At 42.3% G+C, this 27,855-nt stretch overlaps 1 protein-coding gene across 5 annotated transcripts in view; it reads right to left on the bottom strand.

Annotated features, from left to right (window-relative positions):
* Window positions 1–27,298, bottom strand: part of prima1 (proline rich membrane anchor 1) — a 349,594-nt gene extending 322,296 nt beyond the window's left edge. For 2 of the 5 annotated variants that reach the window (XR_011960415.1, XM_072568302.1), the window contains exons 1-2: window positions 25,785–27,294; window positions 25,515–25,662 (exon numbers count right to left, since the gene is read on the bottom strand). Coding sequence is in view for 4 of the 5 variants with exons in the window: in XM_072568302.1 (XP_072424403.1) it covers window positions 25,515–25,662; window positions 25,785–25,868 (232 nt within the window). In the remaining variant the exon portion in view is untranslated. Of the gene's footprint in view, window positions 1–25,514; window positions 25,663–25,784 lie in introns of all 5 variants that reach the window. The other 3 variants (XM_072568300.1, XM_072568301.1, XM_072568299.1) reach the window with 3 other exon arrangements.
* Between the last annotated feature and the right edge of the window lie 557 nt (window positions 27,299–27,855).

Genomic DNA, 27,855 nt, shown 5'->3' with positions numbered 1-27,855 from the left:
CTGAGACTGAAGTGCTGGAAATGACTACAGTATACCCAGACATGTTGATTATTAAAGTTCTCCTGACAGACATGTGGGGACTTGTGTCAAACATTGGGAGAGATGTTCTGCAGACCTGTCAAGTAACAGCCTCACTGAACCACACATTAGAGGTTTTCTAAACACCATAACATCACCCTAGCAGATCTCATGTCCCACTGACAGGACAGATACAGCAGAGATGATGACACATTGATATCGAGTTGGGAGAAAGGTTTCCTGGAGATTGCCAACACTGATTCCAAATCCTATGACAGCTCAGGTTAAACATGGACATATACACGTCCTGATGATTACTATCTTGCACTCACTCTCATTTGATTAATCAGTAATTTTCCATGTTGATTATCTTTTGGAGGAAGCAGTAAGGGTGACAAGGTTACGGAAACTACTCTGCTTAAGGGACTTCAATGCCCATCACCAAGAGACTTGGAAGCACCACTACTGACCAAGTCGGATGAATCCTGAAGGATATATATGCCAGCCTGTGACTTTAGCATGTAGTAAGGGACCGATGAGCACAATACCAACAAGTCTTTGTCCTCACCAAGCTACTTATCATAAAAGCATCTGTCCACAACAGTAAGTAGGAGTAGCTATCTTGTGAAGACAAAGTCATGTCTTCACATTAGGCATATTTTCCATTGTGGCATGTGGCACTACCACCGTGCTAAATTAGATAGATTTAAAATAGATCTAGCACCTCAAAACTGAATAACCATGCAGTGGTATGTACTTAACCACAATCTGAAACAGCCTGGTCTAAAAAATCCACTAATTTATCATTACCATTAATCCAGAGGATCAACCCTGGGTCAATGAAGGAGGAGGACATACCAGGACCAGGCACCAAGTACACTTTTAAATGAGTTCCAGCTGGTGAAACTATAACACAGAACTACATGCATGCCAAATAGCAGGAATAGCATGTGATAGAAGGTAAAAATAATGACTGCAGATGCTGAAAACCAAATACTGGATTAGTGGTGCTGGAAAAGCACAGCAGTTCAGGCAGCATCCAATGAGCAGCGAAATCGACGCTTTTGCCCGAAACGTCGATTTCGTTGCTCGTTGGATGCTGCCTGAACTGCTGTGCTCTTCCAGCACCACTAATCATAGCATGTGATAGACAGAGCTAAACAATCCTACAACCAGTGGAACAAACCAAAGCTCCGCATTTCTCCTACATCCAGTTCAGCAATTAAACAACTAACAGCAGGAGGAGGCTCCACAAATATCCACATCCTCCATGATGAGAAAGTCAAGTAAGTCAATATAGAAGCATCTTCAAAACCTTCAGTCTGAACTACCAAATGGATGATCAAATCTTCTCTGGATACAGTGCAGGTGCCATTATCATATGCTGACACTGCAGGCAGTCATAGAGAGTTCACAAGGCTGATATCAGGTGAGGAGGACAGCTTGAACATGTTAGGCCTGTGCTTGTTGGAAGTTAGAAGAATGAGAAACAAAATTACCACAACATACAACAGTCCTGGGGGCTTCACAAGGTAGATGTGGAAAGGTTGCATCTCCATATGGGAGCATCTAGGATTAGAAGATATATCTCAGAATAAGGGGTCACCCATTAAAGACAAATGAGGAGGAATTTCTTCATTTAAAGGAAAGGGGTGGAATTCTTTACTGCAAAAGGGAATCAAGAGTATTGGGAAAAAGGCAGGAGAGTGGAATTAAGGATTACCTGATCAGACATAATCTCATTGAGTGGTGCAGTAGACTGAAAAAAAGTGTGGTGCTGGAAAAGTACAGCCAGTCAGGCAGCATTTGAGGAGCAGGAGAGTTGACGTTTCAAGCATCAGCTCTTCATCAAGAATTCCTGATGAAGAGCTTATGCTCAAAGCATTGACTCTCCTGCTCCTTGGATGGTGCCTGACCGGCTGTGCTTTTCCAGCACCACACTTTTTGACTTAGATCTCCAGCATCTGCAGTCTTCACTTTCGCCTCGTGCAGTAGACTCAATATGCTGAGTGGTCTCCTTCTGCTTCTACATTTTATAGTTTTATTCTCTTTCTGATGTTCCCTGCAATGCATGTGCCCATGCTTCAGCCAATTGATTCACTCCATGTGATATCAATAAACAGAAAAGGGAACTAGCCACTGCAAAAATGATGGGCTCTGACAACATCCCAGCAACAGTGCTGAAGACTGGCTCCAGAACTAGTTATGCCCTGAGCCAAGCTGTTCCATATAGCCACAATGCTGGCCTGTAAATGACAGGTATGTCTTGTCTACAAAATCCAATTCTGACAATTACAAACAATAACAGAAGTTGCTGGAGAAAATGAATAGGTCTGGCAGCCCCTAGGGAAGAAAGCAGCGTTAACGTTTCGGGTCCAGTGACTCTTCATCAGAACTGCCAATTACCGCCTCATCAGCCTCCTCTTGATCATTGGAAAGTGATCGCTTGAAAGGTGAGGTGGTAATTCCTGCCCTTGACATCAATGCAGCATTTCAACAATGTGGCATCAAAACGCCAAGGTAAATGTGACGTCAATGAGAATCCAGGTCAAAACTCTCTATTGATTAATTTGTGGAGGCCAATCACTACAGCTCTAGTACATTGCTGCAGGAATAGTGCCTCAGGGTCATGTTTTAGGCCCAACTTGTTTATCAATGATCTTCGATCCATCATAAGGTCAGACGTGAGAATTTTTGCTGATGATTGCACAATTATTGTTACCATTTACAACCAGATTATTATTAGCGCTTTGGTTGGTAAGCGCTAGAGCAATCATGCTTCACAAGTGCCAGGGAAAATGAATATCTCCAACAAAACAGAATCTAACTATCACCCATTGACAATGGCATTACCATCATTGACTCTTCCAACATCAGCATCATCATGTGACCATTGATCAGAAATTGAACTGGACCAGTTAAGTTAGTACTTTGGCTACAATAGCTAGTCAGAGGTTCAGGATTGATAGTCTGAGTCGATTCACTCACCTCCTGAGTCTCCAAAGCCTGTCTACCATCTGTCAGGCACAGGTCAGGAGTGTAATGGAAAACTTGTCAGTTGCCTGGATGGGTGTAACACTAACAATACTTAAGCTCAGCAGTATTTAGGCAAAAGCAGCCTGCTTGATCAACAGCCAATTAACCAACTTAAATATTTTATTTCTTTTAACAACTGATGGACAGGGGTGACTCAAAATAAAATGCACTGCAGCAATTCACCATGCCTCCTTCAACAGCACTTTCTAAGCTCACGAGCTTTACAACTTACAAGGACAAAGTCTTAATTAGTTGGAAGCTGAAATCACAGTTTCCCATCATCTCCCAGTAGTGGGAGACAGCTGGCACAATGCTGACCACTCCCCTTTAAGAGGTGTTTTGCTTTAAAAGCGGGATATGCTAATGAGTCAAAGCTCAAAATGAAATGAGGATACAGTCCAGCAGAAGGAGGACGTGTGGGAACACCACTGCCTCCAAGTTTCCTCCAAGCCACACACCTTTTTTATATTGAGAAAGAATTTTATTCTGCGCAACCCCACCAGAGTTCCCCATCATTGGGAGCATTAGTTAGCATATCTGAATTTATTCAGGATTCTTCCTCTCAGGGCACCCCGCCCATCAGACTCATGGCCAAGCAAATGCCCTAGTTAATGTAGCCGACAAATCTGCTTCGATATAGTTCAGAAAGGACTGCCACGTCTTATCAAAAAGTTCAGTTTTCTGGTGCACCATACGTGTAAGGAAGTCTAGGGGTGGCACGGTGGCTCAGTGGTTAGCACTGCTGCCTCAGCACCAGGGTCCCAGGTTCAATTCCAGCCTCGGGTGACTGTCTATGTTGAGTTTGCACATTCTCCCCGTGTCTGTGTGGGTTTCCTCTGGGTGATCCAGTTTCCTCCCACAGTCCAAAGATGTGCATGTTGGGTGAATTGGCCATGCTAAATTGCCCATAGTGCATTAGTCAGAGGAAAATGGGTCTGGGTGGGTTACTCTCCGGAGGGTCAGTGTGGACTGGTTGCGCTGAAGGGCCTGTTTCCAAACTGTAGGAAATCTAACCTAATAACTAAACTACGCCGTCCTGATAGGCCTGGAAGACTTTCCGAGATCCAACTCGTCACAATGTTCTTCCTCGCGCAATAAGTAAAAATATTAAACAGCTTCTTTCCATGTTCATCTAAAGAAGGGAGATTCGGCAGGCTCAAGAGAAGAGATACCAGATCTACCTCGACTTTGGTCCCCAGGACCCCCTCCAAGACACTTGCTACAGTGCCCTAGTACTTGCAAAGCTTGTGGTATGACCACAAACAATGGGCAAGAGGGCCAATATCTACTTTGCACTTGGGGCACATTGGAGATATCCCCTTTATAAATTTCGCAAGTTGCTCTGGGGTCAAATAGACTCTGTGAAGAACGTTCAGTTGCATAGCCTGTATTCTATTGCAAATTGAGATCTTTCTCACATTCTCCCAAATGTCTTCCCACATCTCTGAAGAGATCTCTACTCCTAATTCTTGCGCCCAGAACCTGCAGAGCCATTCAATATCTTTCGAGGCACCATCTCCCAGTTAATGGTAAAGGGTGCTAATCGAGAGAGTACCTACAGCCTGAAGCACTCTCCTCTCTGTATCAGACCTGTAATGATCAACCAGCAGTGTAGTATTTTTCTGGATAAAGTCCTGATCTGAAAATAACGAAAGAGGTCTCTGCTGAGCAAATCATATTTGTGACTCAACTGATCAACAGACATCATAACCTCCCCCTCAAATAAGTCTCTCAGACAAGAGACTCCCCTGGATGCCCATAACCTAAAACCAGAATCCATCAACCCTGGCCAAAATCCTGGCATTCCTACTATGGAGGTGAAAAAGGAGGTTTTATATAAACTGCCCTCGCTTTGTCACATCGCTCTCCGTGCTTTAACCATATTGATGACAATCGGATTCTGACAATACTCCATGATTGTCCTCATCTTATCCATAAATAACAAATTAATAAGGGAACATTTTGCCTGGGAGGACTCAAATCCAGCCATATTGACCTCAGATCCTGACAAACGCAATCATTCACAAAGGATAATAGGGAGCTTATTTGAGATCTCTTAAAATCTGGAAAGTCTATCAACCCTCTCCCACTCCCCACATTTCCTGGGGAAACTGCAATTTGGCAAGCTTAATGAGAGACTGCCTGTAATGCCAAATAAAAGAACCAAGCTAACCGTTAAATCTCCGCAATGTTTGCCTCAGCAACATCAGAGGGAGCATTCGCATGGGATATAATAAGCGAGGAAGAACATTCATTTTAATAAGAGCTATTTGACTTAACTAAGATATTGGAAGAATCTCCCAATGCTGAAGGTCCTGCCTTATCTTCTCAAGCAAGTGCACAAAATTAGCTTTGTATAATTGATCAAAGACAGGAGTCATGAAAATGCCTAGGTACAAAAAACCTCCCTGTGATCACCTGAATGGTAATCAGATTTCACCTTCAAGATCGGGTACTCCCCCAAGATCCTCACAGGCATGGCCGCCAATTTCATAAAATTAATCTTATACCCTGAGAAAGAGCCAAATAAATTGATACATTCTATTAAATGAGGCAGAGTCATTGTCGGGTTTGATAGGAAAAGTTCAACATCATCTTATGCTGTTCACCCTGGTAAAAACAATGACTGCAGATGCTGGAAACCAGATTCTGGATTAGTGGCACTGGAAGAGCACAGCAGTTCAGGCAGCATCCAATAAGCAGCGAAATAACGTCAATTTCGAAGCTACTTGGATGCTGCCTGAACTGATGTGCTCTTCTAGCACCACTAATCCAGAATTATGCTGTTCACCACACCCCGCATCGCACCACCACCCCCCCCCCACCCCGGACAATTATATTGAGGTCCCTCTGGTTAGCCTCCGCCAGCGTCTCAATCACCAATGTAAATACACCAGAAAAAGGGAATAACCTTGTTGGCTGCCTCTACCAGTACTGAAATCATCAGACCTTACGCCATTAGTAAGGAATGCTGCCATAGGATCGCTATATAGCACTTCCATCCATCTGGCAAATGCCCCACCAAGACTAAACTGCTCCAGATCATAAAAAAGGTATGGCCATTCAACCCGGTCAAATGTCTTCTTCGCATCTAGGGAGACTACCAAGCACAGAATTGACCTCTGCTGGCACACCTGGACCATGTTCAGCACTTTTCTACTATTATTAGAGGACCTACAGCCCTTAATAAAACCTGTCTGATCCTCCTTTACAATGGAGGACAACACTTTCTCCACCCTCGGTGGTAGTGTCTTAGACAGAATTTTAAATTCCGAGTTTAGCGGCGAGATGGGCCTGTACAAAGCACATTCCTACAGGGCTTTCCCTCTTTAGAATGAGAGAAATATTAGCTTCTCTCAAAAAGGGCAGGAGGCAGTCCTGAATACACGAATAATAATACGTGTCCAGCATAAGCCTGGCTAGCATATTCATAAATTCCTTATAAAACTCACTTGGAAAACCATCTGGGCTGGGTGTCTTGCCATTTTGGAGCTGGCTTGCCACCTGCTGTGTCTTGTGCACCGTCAAGGGAGCATTCAAAAGGGACACCTGCTCCGAAATCACTCCTGGAATATCCAGGTTCTTAAAGATGGACACCATCTTCGCCAACCTGTACTCACAATCATCTGATCTACACAGCTCAGAGTAAAATTTCCTAAACAGTGATCTTTTTGGAATCACAAGAGTACCCGTACATTCTCTAATAGATGTAATAGATTGGGGGGGGGCACTCTTCTTCCTAGCTAAATATGCCAGACATTTACCTGGCTTGTCACTATACTCAAACAGCCTTTGTTTCGTGAAAGAGATCTCTCTCTTTGCTGTCTGAGTAAGCACAGAGTTCAGAGCGGTCCGAAGAGTTGTAATCCACTATAATCACAGACGGCCTGTCAAAGTATGCAGTCTCGGCTGCCTTCAGCCAGGCCTCAAGCATACACTGCTTCTCTCCCCTTTGTCATTCCCGACTAACTGAACAAGAGATAATTATACCCCTTGCATAGATCTTGGCAGTCTCCCAGAACACAGACGGGCTACTGCCGGTACCCGAATGGATATCCAAGAATGTTTTAAACTTCCACAAATGCTGGGTGGCACAGTGTTTAGCACTGCTGCCTCACAGCGCCTGAGACCCGGGTTCAATTCCCGCCTCAGGCGACTGACTGTGTGGAGTTTGCACGTTCTCCCCGTGTCTGCGTGGGTTTCCTCCGGGTGCTCCGGTTTCCTCCCACAGTCCAAAGATGTGCAGGCCAGGTGAATTGGCCATGCTAAATTGCCCATAGTGTTAGGTTAGGGGTAAATGTAGATGTAGGGGTATGGGTGGGTTACGCTTCAGCGGGGCGGTGTGGACTTGTTGGGCCGAAGGGCCTGTTTCCACACTGTAAGTAATCTAATCTAATCTAAAAAAAAAGTACTCTATAAACTTACTGTCCTTCAGGAGAAAAGGGTCCATGCGCCAATGCTGCCAACCTACCCCATTACCCCTGGTCTTAACCTCCAAATACACTGCCGCATGATCAAAAATAACTATGTTCCCAATTTTACAGGACAACACTGAATCCAAAAAAAAAGATGGAGCAAGAAATAGATCAATCCTTGTGCAACACTTATGCAGATTGGAGAAAAGGTAAAGTCCCTACCCAGCATGTGAAGCCATCTCCACGATCATCCACCATCATCCACCAATCCCAACTCCTCACACAAGTACATCAGTTGTTTAATTTGCAGGGAGGTGCCCGGGACACCCCAGGCATTCTGTTCACTGTGGGATCCATGAGACGATTAAAGTCTCCCCCTATAATCATGTGGCGTGCCTTAAGAGCCACCAATCTGGAAAGCGCATCTGTTAAAAATTTAAGAGGGTGTGCCAGGCGTCAGTAAACATTCAGAATACCATATTCCTCACCATGGTTACATACTGCCTACCTTCATCCTGAATTTGACCTAACAACTTAAATGGGAGATTCTTCTGAATGAGTCTAGCCAGTCTCCCGCTTTTAGAGTTAAAAGACAAAAAGAACACACGGCCGAGCCCTCGTTGCTGCAACTTCGGATGATCCTTGTCATCAAGATGAGTTTCTTGCAACAAAGTGACATCAGGTCTTTCCTTTCTAAGACTCAAAAGTACTTTCTTTCTCTTAAATCGGCAAGTGACTCCCCTTAATATTCCAGGTGCACCATTTAAACAAGCAACCAGCCATAGCCATCTGAAACAGCCCATGAACCACCAAGAGGAAGAACCCTATGCATACTGCACCGAGTAGAAGCAATGAAAGACTCAAGAGTCTAAAAAACATAACTACTGAAACTACCAAATCAAAACTTCTAAAAACTACACCTACAATAAACCAATCCAAAAAACAGATAATAGGAAACTTTCCCCTTTGCCCATAGGGGGCATTCACACAACTCGCAAACACCCTCGTGGCTCCTTCTGGCTGAAGCCGCCCCTCAAACTCCGGGAAAAAAAAGTAAAGAATACATAAATCCTTCAAACAAAGAAATGACAAGTGGGCATTTCATCCATCGACCCCTGTCATTACTGGTAAAAATCAAACCAAAAAAATATTTCGACAACATTTCCCAAACCCCAGAAAAGCAAGAAGGAAAGAGAGAAAGAAACTTATTAAAAGGGACAAAACCAGATGAACAAGGCAAACAACAGGAAACAAAATCATTATTTTCCATATTGCATGAACTAGCCAGTCTATTTTAAAGTGTCCAAAAATGCCTTTGCCTTTTCCAACAAATCAAAGGCATGCACGGACCTTCCATGGCTGAAACGTAATACTGACGAGTACCTTACATAGTACTGAATATCCAGATCCCTCAGCCTCTTCTTTACTTCATCAAAGGTCTTCCTCTTAGGAATCACAGCCGCAGAAAAGTCCTGAAAAAACATAATCTTCAATCTCTTGGAAATCAGGGCCTGCTGATCCTTCGAGTGTTCTGGAAGCTTCCAATACCTTTTGCTTATCTCTATAGGACTGGAATCACACTAGGACCGGGCAGGTGCACTGGTCCAAACCAGGTTGGCGCACTGCTGCCCAGTGAGCTTGTTCGATCCGCACCCAGCCTGCCTCGGTTTCCCATCCCAAGAACTGTGGCAGCCATTGCTCAAAAAAAAACTAACTGGCTGATCCCCTTCTTCCTGCTCCGGTAGCCCAATAACACTGATATTCTTCCTTCAACCTCAATTTTCGAGGTCACTGACCTGCTCCTCTAAGACCCGTACCTGCTTCGCCAGAGCCTGGATCCAGCCTGCCGAGGATTCGGCCGCAGTCTCCAATGCTGGGTGGGCCGCTCGACCTCCTCTACATGCTTCTTGAGATGCTGCATCTCCTGCTCATGCTTTTGCAGCATGGCTGAGATCAGTTCCAGCCTGGCCCAGGTCTCCTCCATCGTTGACTTGATCTTTTCTCGGAGTTTGATGAACTCTGAAGCCAGACTCTGCTGAGCAGCTAAGCCCAGCAGGGCTTCCACGGAGGTCAACGCCATGGCTGCGGGTGTGCCTGTTGCTGCAGGGGAGTGCCATGCTTGTTGTGATCCACGCGGTCCTTTACGTTTAGTCATCTTCTCAAAATCACTAAAAAGGAATATATAAAAATTCTAGGAACTTAACACTACCGATATTTACCAAAGTAGCTAGTATGGTGAGGGTAAAAGCTCCATTCTGCCTGAGTTGTGGTGCAGAGCTCAGTAAGGCAAACCTGTTAGATTGCTGCCATCTTGAATCACTGCCACACATCATTCTGACTTGGAACTATACTGTCGTTCCTTCACTGTTGTGGGGTCAAAGTCCTGCAGCACCCTCTCTAACTGCACCAGATGGACTGCAGCATTTCACTACCACCAAGTGCAATTAGGAATGGGAAACCATTGCTGGCCTTGCCAGCTTCAACGCAACCTATGACTAATTTAAAAAAATACTTGTAGAGGATTAGTTATTCTGACATTAATGCAAATGACCAAAAGCTTGCACTTTGTGCTATGATTAAATCTGTGTGTAAGCAATTACAGCTCAAGCACTTCAGATCCCACTCACAGAAGGAAAATGGCTTTTTGTGCCTATAATTTTGCTTTCATTTTAATTACTTCTTTCTCTAAAATATAAAGATCATGCTCCTGAAATATGGCCTAAAAATTACTAAAGTTCTCTAAATGATTTTGCTTCAATTACTGCCAGTGCAAAATAAATTAGATATTTTTTACAGGGGTCATCTGTCTCATTTCTAATTGATAAGTGTGTATTATTACATCTACAATATTAGACTGGACAGTGTTGCGAAAAGTCTAATTTCATGTTTTAGGAGTATAACTTCTAAAGCTGATTGCAGTTTTTAAACCTAAGATAATCAAGTGCCGGTGGGAGGCTGGTTAACAAATCTAAAATAATAGCAATTCAAAGGATGAGCGGTGTTCATTTCACAAGACTAGAGTTAGATTAGATTCCACACTGACCCTCCGAAGAGTAACCCACCCAGTCCTATTTCCCTTGGACTATTGCACCTAACACTACAGGCAATTTAGCATAGCTAATTCACCTGACCTGCACATCTTTAGACTGCGGGAGGAAACCAGAGCTAACCAACGCAGACGCGGGGAGAATGTGCAAACTCCACACAGACAGCCCCCCAAGGCTAGAATCGAACCTGGAACCTTGGTGCTATGAGGCAGCAGTGCTAACCACTGAGCCACCGTGCTACCCTCTAGAAGTAGGAAAACCTTAAACAATGCATGGTCACTTTCTGAATTTTGTGGTGGGGTCAAAATATTCTGCAGTTTCTTGATAAAGGGTATAAATTATTCATACGGCTTTCCAGAGCAAAAAAAAAGGTGGGGATGGGAAATAATAATAAGCAATATTTAAGAAGGCTTGTAAGAGCTGGAGCATTGAGATAGAGGATCAGCCATGCATTTTGGGAAAACAAATCTTAGCAGGACTTATACACTTAATCATAAGGTCCAAGGGAGTGCTGCTGAACAAAGAAACCTTGGAGTGTAGATTCATAGCTCCTTGAAAGTGGAATCGCAGGTAGATAGTGAAGAAGGCATTTGGTATGCTTTCCTTTATTGGTCACAGTATTGAGTACAGAAGTTGGGAGGACATTGGTTACGCCACGTTTGGTATATTGTGTGCAATTCTGGTTTCCTTCCTATCAAAGGATGGTGAGAAATTAGAAAGGGTTCAGTAAAGATTTACAAGGATGTTGCCAGGGTTAGAGGATTTGAGCTATAGGAAGAGGCTGAATAGGCTGGGGCTGTTTTCCCTGGAGCACTGGATGCTGCAGGATGACCCTATAGAGGTTTATAAAATCATGAGGGGCATGGATAGGGCAAATAGACAAGGTCTTTTCCCTGGGGTCAAGGAGTCCAGAACTAGAGGGCATAGGTTTAGGGTGAGAGGGGAAAGATATATCAGAGACCTCAGGGGCAACATTTTCACACACGAGTGTGGAATGGGCTGCCAGAAGAAGTGTTGGAGGTTAGTACAATTGCAACATTTAAAATGCATCTGGATTGGTATATGAATAGGAAGGGTTTGGAGGGATATGGGCCAGGTGCTGGCAGGTGGGACTAGATCAGGTTGGGATAGCTGGTCAGCATGGATGAATTGTTGTGAAGGGTCTGTTTCCATGCTGTACATCTCTATGACTCTATATGGAATAGCAGAACAGGCTCAAAGGGCCAAATGCCCTATTTCTGCTCCTAGTTTCCACGTTTCTGTGAAAGTGGGTTGGACGTAGTCAGGTGGAAGCTGAAATCCCTGTTTCCCAACATCTGATTTTGTTTATGTGATAGTTGGCAGCTTGTTGGCCACACCACTGACATGCTGTTTCTGTCCAAATAGCTATTGGTTTCAACATGCTCATGAGCCAAAGACCATTTACAGTCCAACAGAAGCACATAGGAGGAGGTTGGAAGTATAATTCTCCTTAAATGCAAGCTGTGATCTAACCTGTGTGAGAATTTCAAGTAAATTAATTCCATCACTTCATCGGTGATACTTCATAATAACTTAAGAAATATGACATTGGGAATCTATTGACAATTTGTTTGACCACCGTCAACACTCAAGTTGGGAAGCATACCAAATTGTCACCAAGTTAATTTGGTGGGTAGCACACCGAATCATTTTTTATGTGCTCACCAGCATTTGTCTTCTTAAAGGCATTTTAACTTGCCTTCTAAAACCACCAAATTACAGCCTTTACCATTACTATCAATGATTATCTGGTCACATCTGCCTGACACAATATAGAATCTAAAGATTAGTGTTCCAATCTATAGAAACTCAATCTAATCTAGCCAATCAAAACATGGGATTTTTTTTAATTTGATATACTTCATTCACCTGACAATATTAATTCAGCTGGAAGATTAATTGTCATAACAATAATGAATATGTAAGAGCAGAAATTGTCCTAACCAGAATTGAAAGTCTCCTTACAAGATTACTAAAGGAACACATTAATGATAGTAATTGATAAAGAAGCTTCGTAAGTAGAGAATATTGTTCTGAAAACTAAATCAAATAATAAAATGAAACTAAAGGAGAAGAGCCAGGCATGCCAACTTTTCTAGATACACAAAAAACAAAATTTTGACTGGGTGGATTGGAGTTTCCTCCAGCTCTGTATGTATTTGGCTTTAGTTTGATATTTAATAATGAACAGAAACAGTACAGCACAACACACAGACACGTATTCTGATTTAAATGTCAGGTTATGCACAACGAGTTTTCTCTTTTATTCCAATATAGTTCATATTCTATTTAATCCCCTCCTGATTGAGGTGCATTTGCAATTAGGGTAATAAAAATAAGTAAAATTACCATTAACATATATTTTCTAGACAGATGATGTATTGGTGTTTGTGATTAACTCACCATTCAGTTCTCTAGCTACAGCATTGACTGAGACAAGGTCAATACAGTTACTGTTTTTCAGCAATTCCAGCAATTTCTCCTCAAATGAATTTGATCAAGAATAGGATTTCACATTCTTGCAAGACTTAATGAATGTTATATTTCTTTTAACACTTTTAAAATGAAATAACTTTTTTGACAATGGCATTTGATTGAGGAAATTAAGAGGGAAATCAAAGTGATCAAATTTCAACCAAAGGCTCAAATGGTTAGCACTGCTGAATCACAGTGCCTGGGACCCGGGTTCAATTCCAGCCTCTGACGGCTGTTTGTGTGAAGTTTATACATTATCCCTGTGCTTACATAGGTTTTCTCCGGATGCTCGAAGGATGTGCAGGTTAGGTGGAATGGCTATGTTAAATTGCCCATAGTTTCCAGGGATGTGCAGGCTAGGTCGATTAGTTATGGAAAATGCAGGGTTACAAGGATAGTGGAGGGTTGTGTGTGGGGGGAGGGGGGGAATAAGTCTGGATGGGATGCTCTTCAGAGGGGCGGTGGTGACTTGATGGGCTAAATGGCCTGCTTCCACATTGTAGGGAACCTATGACTCCATGACTGAATTCACAAGCTTACTTTATACCATAAAACTTCACTCATTTGCTCTGTAGAAACTTACCACTCTCTTGCCAAGTAATCATGGGACTAATTGAACAATTTGAAGCATACTAAAGATTGAAAACTAACCAACTGAGCCAATACAAACTTTATTAAAGGTGCAGGAAGTTTTATTACATAGGGCATTGGCTTGGAAAAGAATATAATACAATTAGTTTGTGATTTCATTAAAGCTGAACTACACAATAAGTACATTAAGAAAATTGCTAAACCAGAGCATGTTTACATCAACAGAAAGGAAAGATGGAATAATGGTCTTGCATTTTTCTAGCACTTTTCAAGGAACTGCCAATTTTCACACAACAGCAACGTCTCTCAGATTTAAAAAAAATAAATGACAGATAATTTGTTCTGTTGCCCTGATTTAGGGAGGTATGATGGCCAGGACAATTGAAATTATTCATGAGCCATTTTCAGTCACCTAAGCATAGTGCACAGACTGTGTAACCCAAATGGAATGCTGGAGGTTGACCTACGATTGGGCTTTCAGTTTCACTGACATTATGTGGATGAGAGTCTGATGCCTATCATGCTTGGAAAGCTCCAATGGTTTGTTTTGAGAAGCTTACTTTTGGGTGGTGTGGAATTCCCAAGAGGAGCAGGCCTGGCTCTTACTGTACTCTCAGACATTGAATTTAGCAGAAGGGAGAGTTAAACTTTATACAAGGTCACTCGCGCGCATATTTAAGGGATGTAACAACTGGATTAAGCATTCATCAGGAGATGAAGTATTGGGTCAGTTACAATTGGAGATTTGGACAATGATCACTGAGATTATATTTTATTGCCATAAAATGCCAATGTACAAGCTCGAATTTCAATCCTGGAGTTTTTTAATGCCCATCAGAAGGGTTTAAACGTGACAGATGAAAGGTAGTCCTGCAGAAGGTTTACTTTTCTTCATCACCTTCACAGTCCCTTCAAATCACACTGACCATCATGATGACTAAGCTAAATATAACAATTCCTTTATTACGAGATCAATGTCTTGGAATTTCCAACACAAATTCACTACAAACACCACAAAGACTGCCATAGCAGATAGAACATATATAACATCGATCATAGAACAGTATAGCATAGTACAGGACTTTCTGCCCTCAATGTTGGGCCAACTTTTTATCCTACTCTAAGATCAAATTAACCTATAAAGCCTACAATTCACTATCATCCATCCGCCTATCCACGAGTTGCTTAAATGTCCCTAATGTATCTGAATCTACTACCACTACTGGCAGTGCATTCCACGTGCTCACCACTCTGTGTAAAGAACCTACCTCTGACATCACCCTTAAACCTTGCTCCAATCACCTTAAAATTATGTCCCATTTCCACCCTGGGAAAAAGTCTCTGGCTATCCATTCTATACCTCTCATCGTCTTGTACACCTCTATCAAGTCACCTCTTATTATTCTTCGCTCCTATGAGAAAAGCCCTCGGTCCCTCAAACTTTCTTCATAAGCCATGACCTCCAGTCCAGGTAGTATCCTGGTAAATCTTCTCTGCACGCTCTCTAAAGCTTCCACGTCCTTCCTATAATGAGGTGACCAGAACTGAACACAATAGTCCAAGTGGGGTCGAACCAGGGCTCTATAGAGCTGCAGCATAATCTTGCGGTTCTTAAACTCAATCCCCCTGCTAATGAAAGCCAACAACCATATGCCTTCTTAACAACCCTATCAACTTGGGTGGCAACTCTGGGGGACCTATGGATGTGGAACCCAAGATCCCTCTGTTCCTCCACACTGCCAGGAATTCTGCCTTTAACCCTGTAATCTGCATTCAAATTTGACCTTCCAAAATAAATCACTTCACACTTTTCCAGGTTGAACTCCATCTGCCACTTCTCAGCCTAGCTCTGCATCCTGTCAAGGTCAGATGAAGGAGAAGCCCAACTAAAAGTGAAGAGTCAAAGATAATTAATGCAGATACTGGAAATCTGCAGGTCACAGACCTAAATCACTAGTTCTATTTCTCTCTTGACAGATGCTGCCAGATCTGTTGAACATTTGCAGTTTTCCCTGTTATTGCACCATTAATAGTCAAAGAAAACTGTTCTTTATACAAGCCAATTATGCATTGAACCAGCAATGTTGAGACGTGGCTGTCAGCATACACCTCATTCGCTATTGCCATTGCATTATAATTGGATACATAAATGAGGCACTGTAGCATTCCATAAGTCAGACTCTTAAATTACAAAGCATGAAGAAAATAATAATTTTCATCTTCAGTGATATACTGTATGGTTGAAACTGTTCAATTTCTGAAAAAGGCAAAACTTTTGCAATTACGTTCTTACTGAATCTTTTAAATGCTTAACAATCAGTATAAAAGAGGAAGCATAATAACAATTTAAAATAGATAAGCATGACAGCTCAGTTTAAGAAAAACTCTCTAACAACACAAAATACTTGAGCTAGTCTGTATCGATATTTCTACAAGTTCATCATGTTTATTTAACAGTTTTCATAATTTGTAACTTAAAGCAGCATCCACAATTTAGCATTAGACCAGAATTAATACAATGGCCAACAAACAAACAGCATCCAAGGTTTGTTAGACTCGCTATCATCCATTTAACCTCCTGAATTTCTGTATGTTAAACTTATGCAAGAGGGACATTAGTGACAGTGAAATGGTGTTATGCCTTGAAAAAGGTATCTAGCATCTGAGTTCTAAGGAAGGTCACTCCACCCGAAATGTTATCTCTGATTTTCTCTCCACAAATGCTGCCAGATTTGCTAAGCTTTTCCAGCAATTTCTGTTTTTGTAACATGCTTCCTTATTAATTAATTGCTAAAGAAAAACAAAGTCTAAAGAATTTTAAATTGAATCCATTACTTTTCATCATTTATATAAATGATTTGGATCAGAGCATAAGAGGTATAGTTAATAAGTTTGCAGATGACACCAAAATTGGAGGTGCAGTGGACAGCGAAGAAGGTTACCTCAGATCACAACGGGATCTTGATCAGATGGGCCAATGATAAGTGGCAGATGGAGTTCAGATAAATGTGAGGTGCTGAATTTTAGGGAAGCAAATCTTAGCAGGACTTATACACTTAACGGTAAGGTCCGAGGGAGTATTGCTGAACAAAGGAACCTTGAAGTGCAGATTCATAGCTCTTTGAAAGTGGAGTCGCAGATAGCTAGGATAGTGAAGAAGGCATTTGGTATGCTTTCCTTTATTGGTCAGAGTATTGAGTACAGGAGTTGGGAGGTCATTTTATGGCTGTACAGGACATTGGTTAGACCACTTTTGGAATATTGCATGCAATTCTGGTCTCCTTTCTATCGGAAAGATGTTGTGAAACATGAAAGGGTCAGAATTGATTTACAAGGATATTTGCCAGGGTTGGAAGATTTGAGCTATAGGGAGAAGTTGAATAAACTTGGGCTGTTTTTGGAGGCTGAGGGGGTGACCTTATAGACGCTTATAAAATTATGAGGGTCACGTTCAGCTACTGACAGAGCATATTGCAGCATTGATGAAAGAACTCGAGGACCTTAGGCTCATCCAAGAGAACGAGATCTTTCTGGACAAGATCTTCAGCGAGGTTATTACACCAATCATACCAGAAGAGAGCAGGCGATGAGGAAGGCAGAGAGGAGACAGGTGCAAGAGACCCCGGGGGAAGTACCTGTCAGGAACAAGTTGAATCTTTTGGAAACATTAGAGACAGATGACACTGCCAGTCCGCGAGGCGGCCAGGTCTGTCAATCAAAAGTTGGCATGGAGACAGAGCGGAAGAGTCAGACATCGCACAGAACCGTGGTAATAGGGGACTCCATAGTGAGAGGAACTGACCAGGGTTTTTGTGGCAGCAGACAGGACTTAAGGATGGTGTGTTGCCTTGCTGGTGCAAGGGTTAAAGACATCACAGACAGAGTGCAGGAAATCCTCAAAGACGAAGGTGAAGAGCCAGAGGTGGTGGTACACGTCGGCACAAATGATGTCGGGAAGAAGAGGAGGAACATACTACAGCGGGACTTTGGAGAACTAGGAAGAAGGCTGAAAAGCAGGATGTCCAAGGTGGTTATCTCTGGTTTGCTTCCAGTTCCTCAGGCTGGTGAGGCCAGAAACAGGGAGATAATGGACTTGAACATGTGGCTGGGGAACTGGTGCAGGAAGCAAGGATTTAAATTCTTGGATCACTGGGGTATGTTTTGTGGTAAGCACAAATTCTACAAGAGAGACAGTTTGCACCTTAATAAGTTAGGGACCAGCATTCTGGCAGGCAGGTTTGCTACTGCAACACAGCTACTTTTAAACTAAGTAGCGGGGGGAAGGGAACAAACTGGATGTTTAAGAAGGAAATTGGAGGGAAAGTTAGAACAAGGGAAGTCAAGAAAGACAACTGTATCAATGAGGCAGAAACCTCAGAAAGAGATCATGCTGTAAGGTTGAGTGATGTAGGAGTTGATGGGAAGGGTGAGGGCAGTAACAAATTATAAATACTGTACATGAATGCATGAAGCATCAGAAATAAGATGGATGAGCTTGAGGCTCTTTTGGAAATTGGCAGATACGATATTGTGGGGATAACTGAGACATGGCTTCAAGTGGACAGGGCCTGGGGAATGAATATTCAAGGCTATACGTGCTATTGTAAGGACAGACTGACGGGCAGAGGGGGTGGGGTGGCCATGTTGGTAAGGGATGATATTCAGTCTCTTGCACGGAGGGACCTAGAATCAGGGGATGTAGAATCAATGTGGATAGAGCTGAGAAATACTAAAGGTAAAAAGACCCTCTTGGGAGTCATCTACAGGCCCCCAAACAGTAGTCTGGATGTCGGATGTAAGTTAAATCAGGAGCTGAAATTGGCCTGTCACAAAGATGTTACTACAGTTGTTATGGGGGATTTCAACATGCAGGTAGACTGGGAGAATCAGGATGGTATTGGACCTCAAGAAAGAGACTTTGTGGAGTGCCTCAGAGATGGATTCTTAGAACAGCTGGTTCTGAGGCCGACCAGGGAGAAGGCAATTCTGGATCTGGTATTGTGCAATGAACCAGAATTGGTCAGGGACCTCGAAGTGAAGGAGCCATTGGGAAGTAGTGACCATAATACAATAAGCTTCAATCTGCAATTTGAGAGGGAGAGGGTACAATCAGAAGTGACAATATTTCTGTTGAATAAAGGGAACGATGGAGCTATGAGGGAGGAGCTGGCCAAAGTCCAATGGGGCAATACCTTAGCAGGGATGACAGTGGAGGAACAATGGCGGATATTTCTGTGTATGATGCAGGATCAGTTCATTCCAAAAAGGAAGAAAGATCCTAGGAGGAGGCATGGGTGGCCATGGCTGATGAGGGAAGTTAAGACACATATAAAGTTAAAAGAGAAAAAGTATAACATAGTAAAGATAAGTGGGAAAACGGAGGACTGGGAAGCTTTTAAAGAACAACATAGGATTACTAAGAAGGAAGTACGCAAAGAAAAAATGAGGTACGAATTAAACTGGCTAATAATATAAAGGAGGATAGTAAAAGTTTTTTAGGTATGTGAAAGGCAAAAAAATGGTTAAGACTAAAATTGGGCCCTTGAAGACAGAAACAGGGGAATATATTATGGGGAACAAAGAAATGGCAGAAGAATTGAATTGGTACTTCAGATCTGTGTTCACTGGGGAAGACACAAGCAATCTCCCTGAGGTAACAGTGGCTGAAGGACCTGAACTTAAGGGAATTTATATTTGCCAGGAATTGGTGTTGGAGAGACTGTTAGGTCTGAAGGTTGATAAGTCCCCAGGACCTGATGGTCTACATCCCAGGGTACTGAAGGAGGTGGCTCGAGAAACCGTGGTAGCGTTGGTGATTATTTTCCAGAGTTCGATAGATTCGGGATCAGTTCCTGCGGATTGGAGGGTAGCTAATGTTATACCACTTTTCAAGAAAGGTGGGAGAGAGAAAGCAGGAAATTATAGACCAGTTAGTCTGACCTCAGTGGTGGGAAAGATGCTGGAGTCTATTATAAAGGAGGAAATTATCACACATCTGGATAGTAGTAACAGGATAGATCAGAGTCAGCATGGATTTATGAAGGGGAAATCATGCTTGACTAATCTTCTGGAATTTTTTGAGGATGTAACTTTGAAGATGGACAAGGGAGATCCAGTAGATGTAGTGTACCTGGACTTTCAGAAAGCTTTTGATAAAGTCCCACATAGGAGGTTAGTGAGCAAAGTTAGGGCGCATGGTACTGGGGGCAAAGTACTAACTTGGATTGAAAGTTGGTTGGCTGATAGAAAACAAAGATTAGTGATAAATGGCTCCATTTCGGAATGGCAGGCAGTGACCAGTGGGGTACCGCAGGGATCAGTACTGGGACCGCAGCTTTTTACAATATATGTTAAGCATATAGAAGAAGGTATTAGCAAATTTGCTGATGATACTAAGCTGGGTGGCAGGGTGAAATGTGATGAGGATGTTAGGAGATTACAGGGTGACCTGGACAAGTTAGGTGAGTGGGCAGATGTATGGCAGATGCAGTTTAATGTAGATAAATGTATGGTTATCCACTTTGGTGGCAAGAACAGGAAGGCAGATTACTACCTAAATGGAATCAATTTAGGTAAAGAGGCAGTACAGAGAGATCTGGGTGTTCTTGAACACCAGTCAATGAAGGTAAGCATGCAGGTACAACAGGTAGTGAAGAAGGCTAATAGCATGCTGGCCTTCATAACAAGAGGGATTGAGTATCGAAGCAAAGAGGTTCTTCTGCAACTGTACAGGGCCCTGGTGAGACCACACCTGGAGTACTGTGTGCAGTTCTGGTCTCCAAATTTGAGGAAAGACATTCTGGCTATTGAGGGAGTGCAGCGTAGGTTCACGAGGTGAATTCCTGGAATGGCAGGATTACCTTACATTGAAAGACTGGAGTGACTGGGCTTGTATACCCTTGAGTTTAGAAGACAGAGAGGATCTGATTGAGACATATAAGGATTGGATACTCTGGAGGCAGGAAACATGTTTCCGCTGACGGGTGAGTGCCGAACCAGAGGACACAGCTTAAAAATACGGGGTAGCTCATTTAGGAGAGAGATGAGGAGAAACTTCTTCACCCAGAGAGTGGTGGCTGTGTGGAACGCTCTGGCCCAGAGTCTGGATTCATTTAAGAAAGAGTTGGATAGAGCTCTCAAGTATTGTGGAATCAAGGGTTATGGAGATAAGGCAGGAACAGGATACTGATTAAGGATGATCAGCCATGATCATATTGAATGGTGGTGCAGGCTCGAAGGGCAGAATGGCCTACTCCTGCACCTATTGTCTATTGGATAGGATAAATAGACAAAGTCTTTTTCCTGGGGTCGGGGAGTCTAGAATTAGAGGGCATAGGTTTAGGGTGAGAGGGGAAAGATATAAAAGAGACCTAAGAGGCAACTTTTTCACTCAGAGGGTGGTACGTGTATGGAATGAGCTGCCAGAGGAAGTGGTGGAGGCTAGTACAATTGCAACATTTAAAAGCCATCTGGATGGGTATATGAATGGAAGGGTTTGGAGAGATACGGGCCAAGTGCTGGCAGGTGAGTCTAGATTGGGTAGGGATATCTGGTCGGCATGGACAAGTTGGACCGAAGGGTCTGTTTCCGTGCTGTACATCTCTATGACTCTATGAATGTCAAACTAGGTATAGCAAGATCATAGTGAGATAAAAGTTTAAATTAAGAGAATGAGACAACATAAACAAAAAGAAAAACTAATCAATTAACAAGATTAAAACTAAAAAAAAAAAAAATTTTAATAACAATTGAAAAATGAAGGAATCCATACTTGTAAGGGCTAACTTTCAGTGCCAGAGAGGTCATTTGAGAGAAATTAAGAGTAGCATTCCATAAAAAGGGTCCTTATAAAACTATTGAATAGAATAACACAAATCCATTCAGTTCAGTTGTTTTGAGGAAATGTCCAGTTATTTCCACTACCCTGATTATTTCTTTATCATTTATAATTTGTTTCTCCTTTGATGATTTATCCAATTCCTTTAAAGGATTTCACTGCATCTGTACCAGCTTTCCAACTCCTAGCTATTTGTGAGAAAAGGTTCTCCTCAGGACACCTTTACTTCTTTGGTGTATCACCTTAAGTATATGCCCCCAGGTTACCAACCCATCAGCCACTGGAAACAATGTCTTACATTTATTATTTAATGATTTGCTAAACACTTCATAAATGGGGTGACATGGTGGCTCAGTGGTTAGCATTGGTGCGTCACAGCACCAGAGACCCGGGTTTGATTCCACCCTCATGTAAACAGTTTGCAAATTCTCCCCTTGTCTATATGGGTTTTCTCCAGTTTCCTCCCACAGTCCAAAGATGTGCAGGTTAGATGGATTGGCCATGCTATGTCACCCACAGTGTCAAGGGATATGCAGACTAGATGGGTTAGCCATGTGAAATGCAGGGTTACAGTCGGATGGTCTAGGTGGGCTGTGTGGACTCGATGGACCAAATGGCCTGTTTCCACACCATAGGGATTCTATGATAACTTATGTACCTATATCAAATCTCCAAGCTTTTCTGTTCAAAGGAGAATTGTCCAGTTTCTCCAGTTGATCCCTATAATTGTTATGCTCCATGTCTGAAATCATTCTGGCATACTCTTCTTACTAAAATTGATATCAGCACATCCTAACTTCTGCAGTTTAGTGCATTATCTATCTTTAACTGGTCAGGATATATGAATAGGAAGTTGTACAGCAACATGACATTTCACACAGTTATGGCATATCTCAGACATGTTTAACTACCAATCTACAGTTTACTGAAGTTGCTGCCTGATTTGTGCATTTCTGTAAATTCAGGCATACTTCTTTTCATGTTTTCAGCTGCAATCAATCAGCACATTCTGGACTTGCTATGCTCAGTACTGAGATATTTAGTGGCAAAAATGAAAAATGCTATATTAGCTCAGACAGATCCTGTTGTTACAAATATAGAAATTGCTGGAGAAACTCAGCAGGTCTGGCAGCATCAGTGCAGAGATATAGAGTTAAAGTTTTGAGTCCAGCGTGGCTCTTCTCTGTCACGTTGTAGATATCTTTCCTCAACAACTTGTTCAGAGATGTTATTACACAATGCCAGAATAGCTGGAAATTGAATGCAGGCCTCTGGTCTAGAGGTAGCAATGCTATCATAACACCATGAGGGACCACACCATGCTGCAGATATTATTCTCTATAATTTGTTGCAAAATGAAAGCGATCACAAGTACATCTGGTTACCTACAGCGCACATTTTCTCTTGGGAGTTGAATCAAATATCAAACTCTAGATGAACCAATTTTATGATAAGTTAAGAACAATTATACTTTGTTTTGTTAAACGGGACAGAATCAATTTTACCAGAATAATATTCAGTGCATTACATTGTATTGTACCTTGAATTGGGTGCATCATCTCATTTGATGAAAACAATACCACTGGGCATCCACTAACAATGCATGAAAGCAAGAGTATTTAAGGCTTTTCTGTATCTTACACCTGGAAACAAATAGTTGTTTCCCTTTAATGATTAAAAATATAAATTACAGCAATGCACTTCTAAATGAGTTTACCTTATAAGGAATACGACTGAATAACATTTACGTTAAAATGTTTTATATGATTATACATTTAAGTGATAACAACAATAATAGATATACAATTATGCAGATAGTGAATAAAGTTTTGGGAAGGTATTATTACTGACTAGGACCTGATCACTGGAATACATTCCTTACACTTTCCCCCCCTCTCAACCCTACTTTTGCCCTTTTAAACATGCCTTCCTGACCAATGTTTTGCTCACCTGACCTAAACTATTTGGGCTCACATTTTGTTTTATTGTACATACGTAAAAGACTTTGGAATGTTTTATTACGTCAAAGTTACTTTATAAACATAAGTTGTGACTGACAGAGGGCAGGATAAATTTTTTTCAGTATAAGTAATGACCATTTCAAGCTTCTTGTATCAGAGAGTTATTTTCTACTGAGTTTATGGGACAAATTCCTCTTCATTATATGGTTTTCTGAGTAGCTAAGGTAATTAGAATTTCAACCCATAACCAAAATGCTATTTGAAAATGGACCTGCATTTTAAAAAAAAGGTCAATCAGAAATTAAAAGAATGTTTTCTTTCCCTTCAATTTACACTTCATGCCAAAACTACTCTCAACAATGATGTAATTTATCTCAAAAGGTCCAGTGATTATGCATACTTCCTCACAAAGAATTCCTTCTACAAGCTGTTGGTAAACAAAGCAAACATTGCCTATTGAGGTCATTTCTAAATGTTAAGTGGATTTCTAAATGTTAACGTACAACAGTAATTTATTAAATAAATTTATATATTGATTTTAGAAAATTGTACAATCTGTATTGCAGATTAGATTCAAGCAAGTAGATGGCTTATTGTTAATTATTTTGCACATCATGTAGCACAGTCATTACAATTAACAGCATTACATTGAGCACAATGTTGAACAAAAACATGAAAAACAAAACTGACCATGGAGATTACTGCTTGACTTCATTGTCCCAAAATCCTTGTAATATTCCTGCCAACCATCGAAAAATAAATAATTTTCTACATGCTATTACAAGTTCCACTTGATGGGATGAACAGCACAATTATTAACCTGAAGTTGCATAATCTCGTGACTACAATGATGTAATTTGCTCCATCCATGCACTGTCTTAATCTATTGTTATCTAGCTACAGCCTGAGGCAGGCTTTCACTGAAAGCTTGCCGTTTGGCAGAGGCAAAGCATGGACATCCGCTCAGTAGTTCATAAACCTTAGAAAAAAGGAAACCCTGAATAATGAATATCAATAAAAGTGAATGTAAAAATTAGAATTAAAAATGTCACTAGTACTGATGTGAAATTAGTACAACAGTCACTGATATGCGAGAAAAACCTTTATGCCGAGGGGAATTATGTCTGAAAACAACTAAATATTTGATGGATCTGAGTTGGCTCTCGCAGGTTAAGCCTTTGATGTTTCTTCTTTAAAAGAGTGGTGAAACAGATAGTGGCCTTTCCCCTGGACCACAGAAACGACCATCTGTATTTACTGTAATTAAATAAAACGTCTTACCACAGAACTTGAGCATGGTCATAAAAAGACACATTATCAACGCTTTTCAAGTTTGACTCATCAGGACAATTTGCAAGAATAACAATGCAATGGGAAAACAGCATTTATGCAGTATAAGAGGAGACTGTTGACTGGTGCCAAATGAATTCTGTATATTGTAACTAACTTTGTCCAATAAATATATTATTTTGCTAACTGCTTTAAGCTATCGTGCAGCAGTTTAGTGAGTATATATGTCATTTAGTTCACACAGTATATCTCCCAGCAGAATTAATTGGGAAAAGTAAGAATCCTGGAAAATATATATCTACAAATTGATGGGTGTTGCACGTTTTTTTGGGAAAGACTGAAATCTACAATTTTTACGCTCAATGAATTGGACTTAGGTGAAATGGCACTCATGCTGTGGGTGCTCTAAAACGGCCCAAGGATCTCGAAACAGTAAGAGTTCTTCAGAAACTAATTGGAGTCTCCCAGCGCTGTAACACTTGCAATTAGAGCCTTTGTGATTGTTGCTGTTATAGTGGAATTGAACCGTGTTGTCAGCAGTGACGCGCAAAACAACAAACCAGGCAACGAGAGAACTCGGCCAAGGGAGCTCCAGATGAGGGCGGAAAGGTTGGGATCACACACATCTATTACCCCGGGACGAATTGTACTCACTGAGGTCAGAGACAGATGCTCATTAGGAGGGAGGGCGAAACCTAGTCCCACTCAGTCTTTGCTGTGCATCTCAATTCTCATGTGTGTATATTATATATTATACACAGTCTCTCACACACAGTCTCTGCTGGGGAACTGATTGACTTCAACATGGATGGTTGCCACTTACTTGGAGACACGAATTGCCTGGGCGGTGGAGGGGGTGGTGGTGGAGGGGGTAACGGGGGTAGTCGACACGAGCAGATCTCATGACACTCGTCAGTCCCCGTCTCAAAAACCGATCTCCCGCCTGATTTCTGGAGTTCGCCCTGAGAAAGCTGAGGGAGGCGAAAAACAAACTTGTATTAAACCACAAGCAGGCAGATGTGTGTGTGTGCGCGCACTCTCGGGGGGGGGGGGGGAACAAAACTGCGCTTGATAAACTTACTCCTGCACTCACCTGAAAAAGAAAGAACAGGGAAGTGAGGAAGTAGCGGTTGAGAATCCAGGGATAGAGAGTCAATGAGAGGTCAGCGTTCAGCATCCCGCCTGCACAGTTAAAATACAGAGTCACAACTCATTAAAATTCAGCGGGGTACCGCACGACAAAACTGCTCCCGCAAACTTTGTTTTGTCCTTGGAGGCGGCTAGAATCTTCCAATCAGACTTTTGTGTCTCGTCAAAGTGAAGTTGTCCTTTTGCGCCTTGTTCCCTGGGTCATGGGGATACTCGAACCTCTCTCTTTCTCTCTCTATTCACCCACACAGGGGAACCGCGGGGCTCCGGAAACAGCACAGAGAGGGGCGGTGGGTAGGAGGAGAGCTGTCCGTCTCCACTTTGAGACAACTTGGCTGTTCGTGTTTACCCTGAGGCCAGAGGCTGCCTCGAAGTCGCAATGGCCGCGACACGACACTGCCGCCTGCAAACACATGTACGGGGCAATCCCAGAGAGAAAGCACAAAGTTAGCAAAGCCGAAAGATCGGGGGAAGGGGGTTTGGGGTGGGACTCTTCCCAAGCGGCAATTTTAAACGAATACGAAGGATCACTCTTCCAAGCGGTCGCTGCAACAGGCGACGTCCAGTGTATGTGCACACTCCCAGGGCATTTTTGGAGTCAAGCCGTTCATGGGTGTCCACTTGCGGTTCGGAAATGAAGATACCACCGCGGGTCGTTCCAGCTGTCACCCAAAAGACTGCCCCACGCGCTCAATCACCTCGGCGTCCCTCCTTTTCCAAAGACAGCTGGAAGGGTTGAGGAACAGCGGCGTTGCAGAAGACACACACGCAGACATCTACAGAATGCACCCCACTCTGTTAATCTTTGGCAACGCGTCGATGATAATGTTCAGAGCGAGCCAGTGTCAGTTTGCAGCTGGACGAGCGAGAGTCCCGGAGAGCCGCTGCAAAACGTGTCCTTTTTTTACATCACATCACTCCACTGCACCCGGGCTCATCCTTGAAGTGAGTAGCATCATGTACGACCTGCATATGCAAAGACTTTCGCTCCGGCTCGTCTCTGAATCTAATCTACACTGAACACGCTGCAGCAATTTTTCAGACCGATGTAGCGTGTCCATTGTGTACTGCCCTGTATTTGACAGCCACTATCTTGGCTTTATCCCCCTGGAATGTGCGGGTTGAAGAGACTGTAGGCTCAACCCCTTCCCTCACCCATGCTTATGAGATCTGATTGAACAGTGCTCGCAGCCCCGTCGGTCATGCTCTGCCTTCTGTCTTGTTTTGCCCTGCTTTCAAGCCGCGCAGAACTGCACTGGCAAACTGTGTACACATTCCCAGGCTGAAGGAAAGCAGATGCAGGCACTCAACAGACTGGGTTCCTCCTGCGCGTTATCTAATATCCGCCATGTTGTTGTATACTTAATATCCATCAATTGTGATTGATGCAGAGTTGTGACAGTCCCCGGGCTGTGATGTGCTGATAACCTCCAAAGTTGTGACACCCATTGAAGAAACTGTTTTACTTATTAAAAGGGCAAAGTTCTCAACCTCCATTTAACATCTACAATAGTTTAAACTGAAATATGTGGTGCCTGGAATGGAAACGTTAAGCTGTGGAAGAAGTTAAAACTTACCCACAGTCTGCGGGCGTCTTTCAAAGCAATGGCAGCTGTAGTGAACTTTTTTAAACAATTCTTTCCACAGACCCTTAATGTTGCACAACTATCCAATTTCAGAAAATTAAAATAGCTCAGCACGATCTTTTCCATGACAGCTTACTCGCTTCGCTTCACATTATGCTGATCACTTTTTTGGAATCTTGCTTTTCCTTGTTTTATTTCTTTATAGATTGAAGTTTGATGAGAAGACAAGTTACAGAAGTCAATGCATTAACAAACATAAGCTTCATAAAGTGTTTTTACTGTTGTGTACAGAAAGCAGACGTTGCTCATTCAGACATACTTATAAATCTCTATATTTTGCCCATTGAAACATGGTTTATACATGTGGTGGGGGCTATAGTAAATGCTCTTAAAACTCTGACAGTTTACCTTATGTAAATATCCCTGAGA

This window comes from Chiloscyllium punctatum, chromosome 4 (genome assembly GCF_047496795.1).
Source record: "Chiloscyllium punctatum isolate Juve2018m chromosome 4, sChiPun1.3, whole genome shotgun sequence".
NCBI classification, from domain to species: Eukaryota; Metazoa; Chordata; class Chondrichthyes; order Orectolobiformes; family Hemiscylliidae; genus Chiloscyllium; species Chiloscyllium punctatum.
Note: the sequence above shows the minus strand (reverse complement) of the source record. Positions and strands in the feature narration are given on the sequence as shown.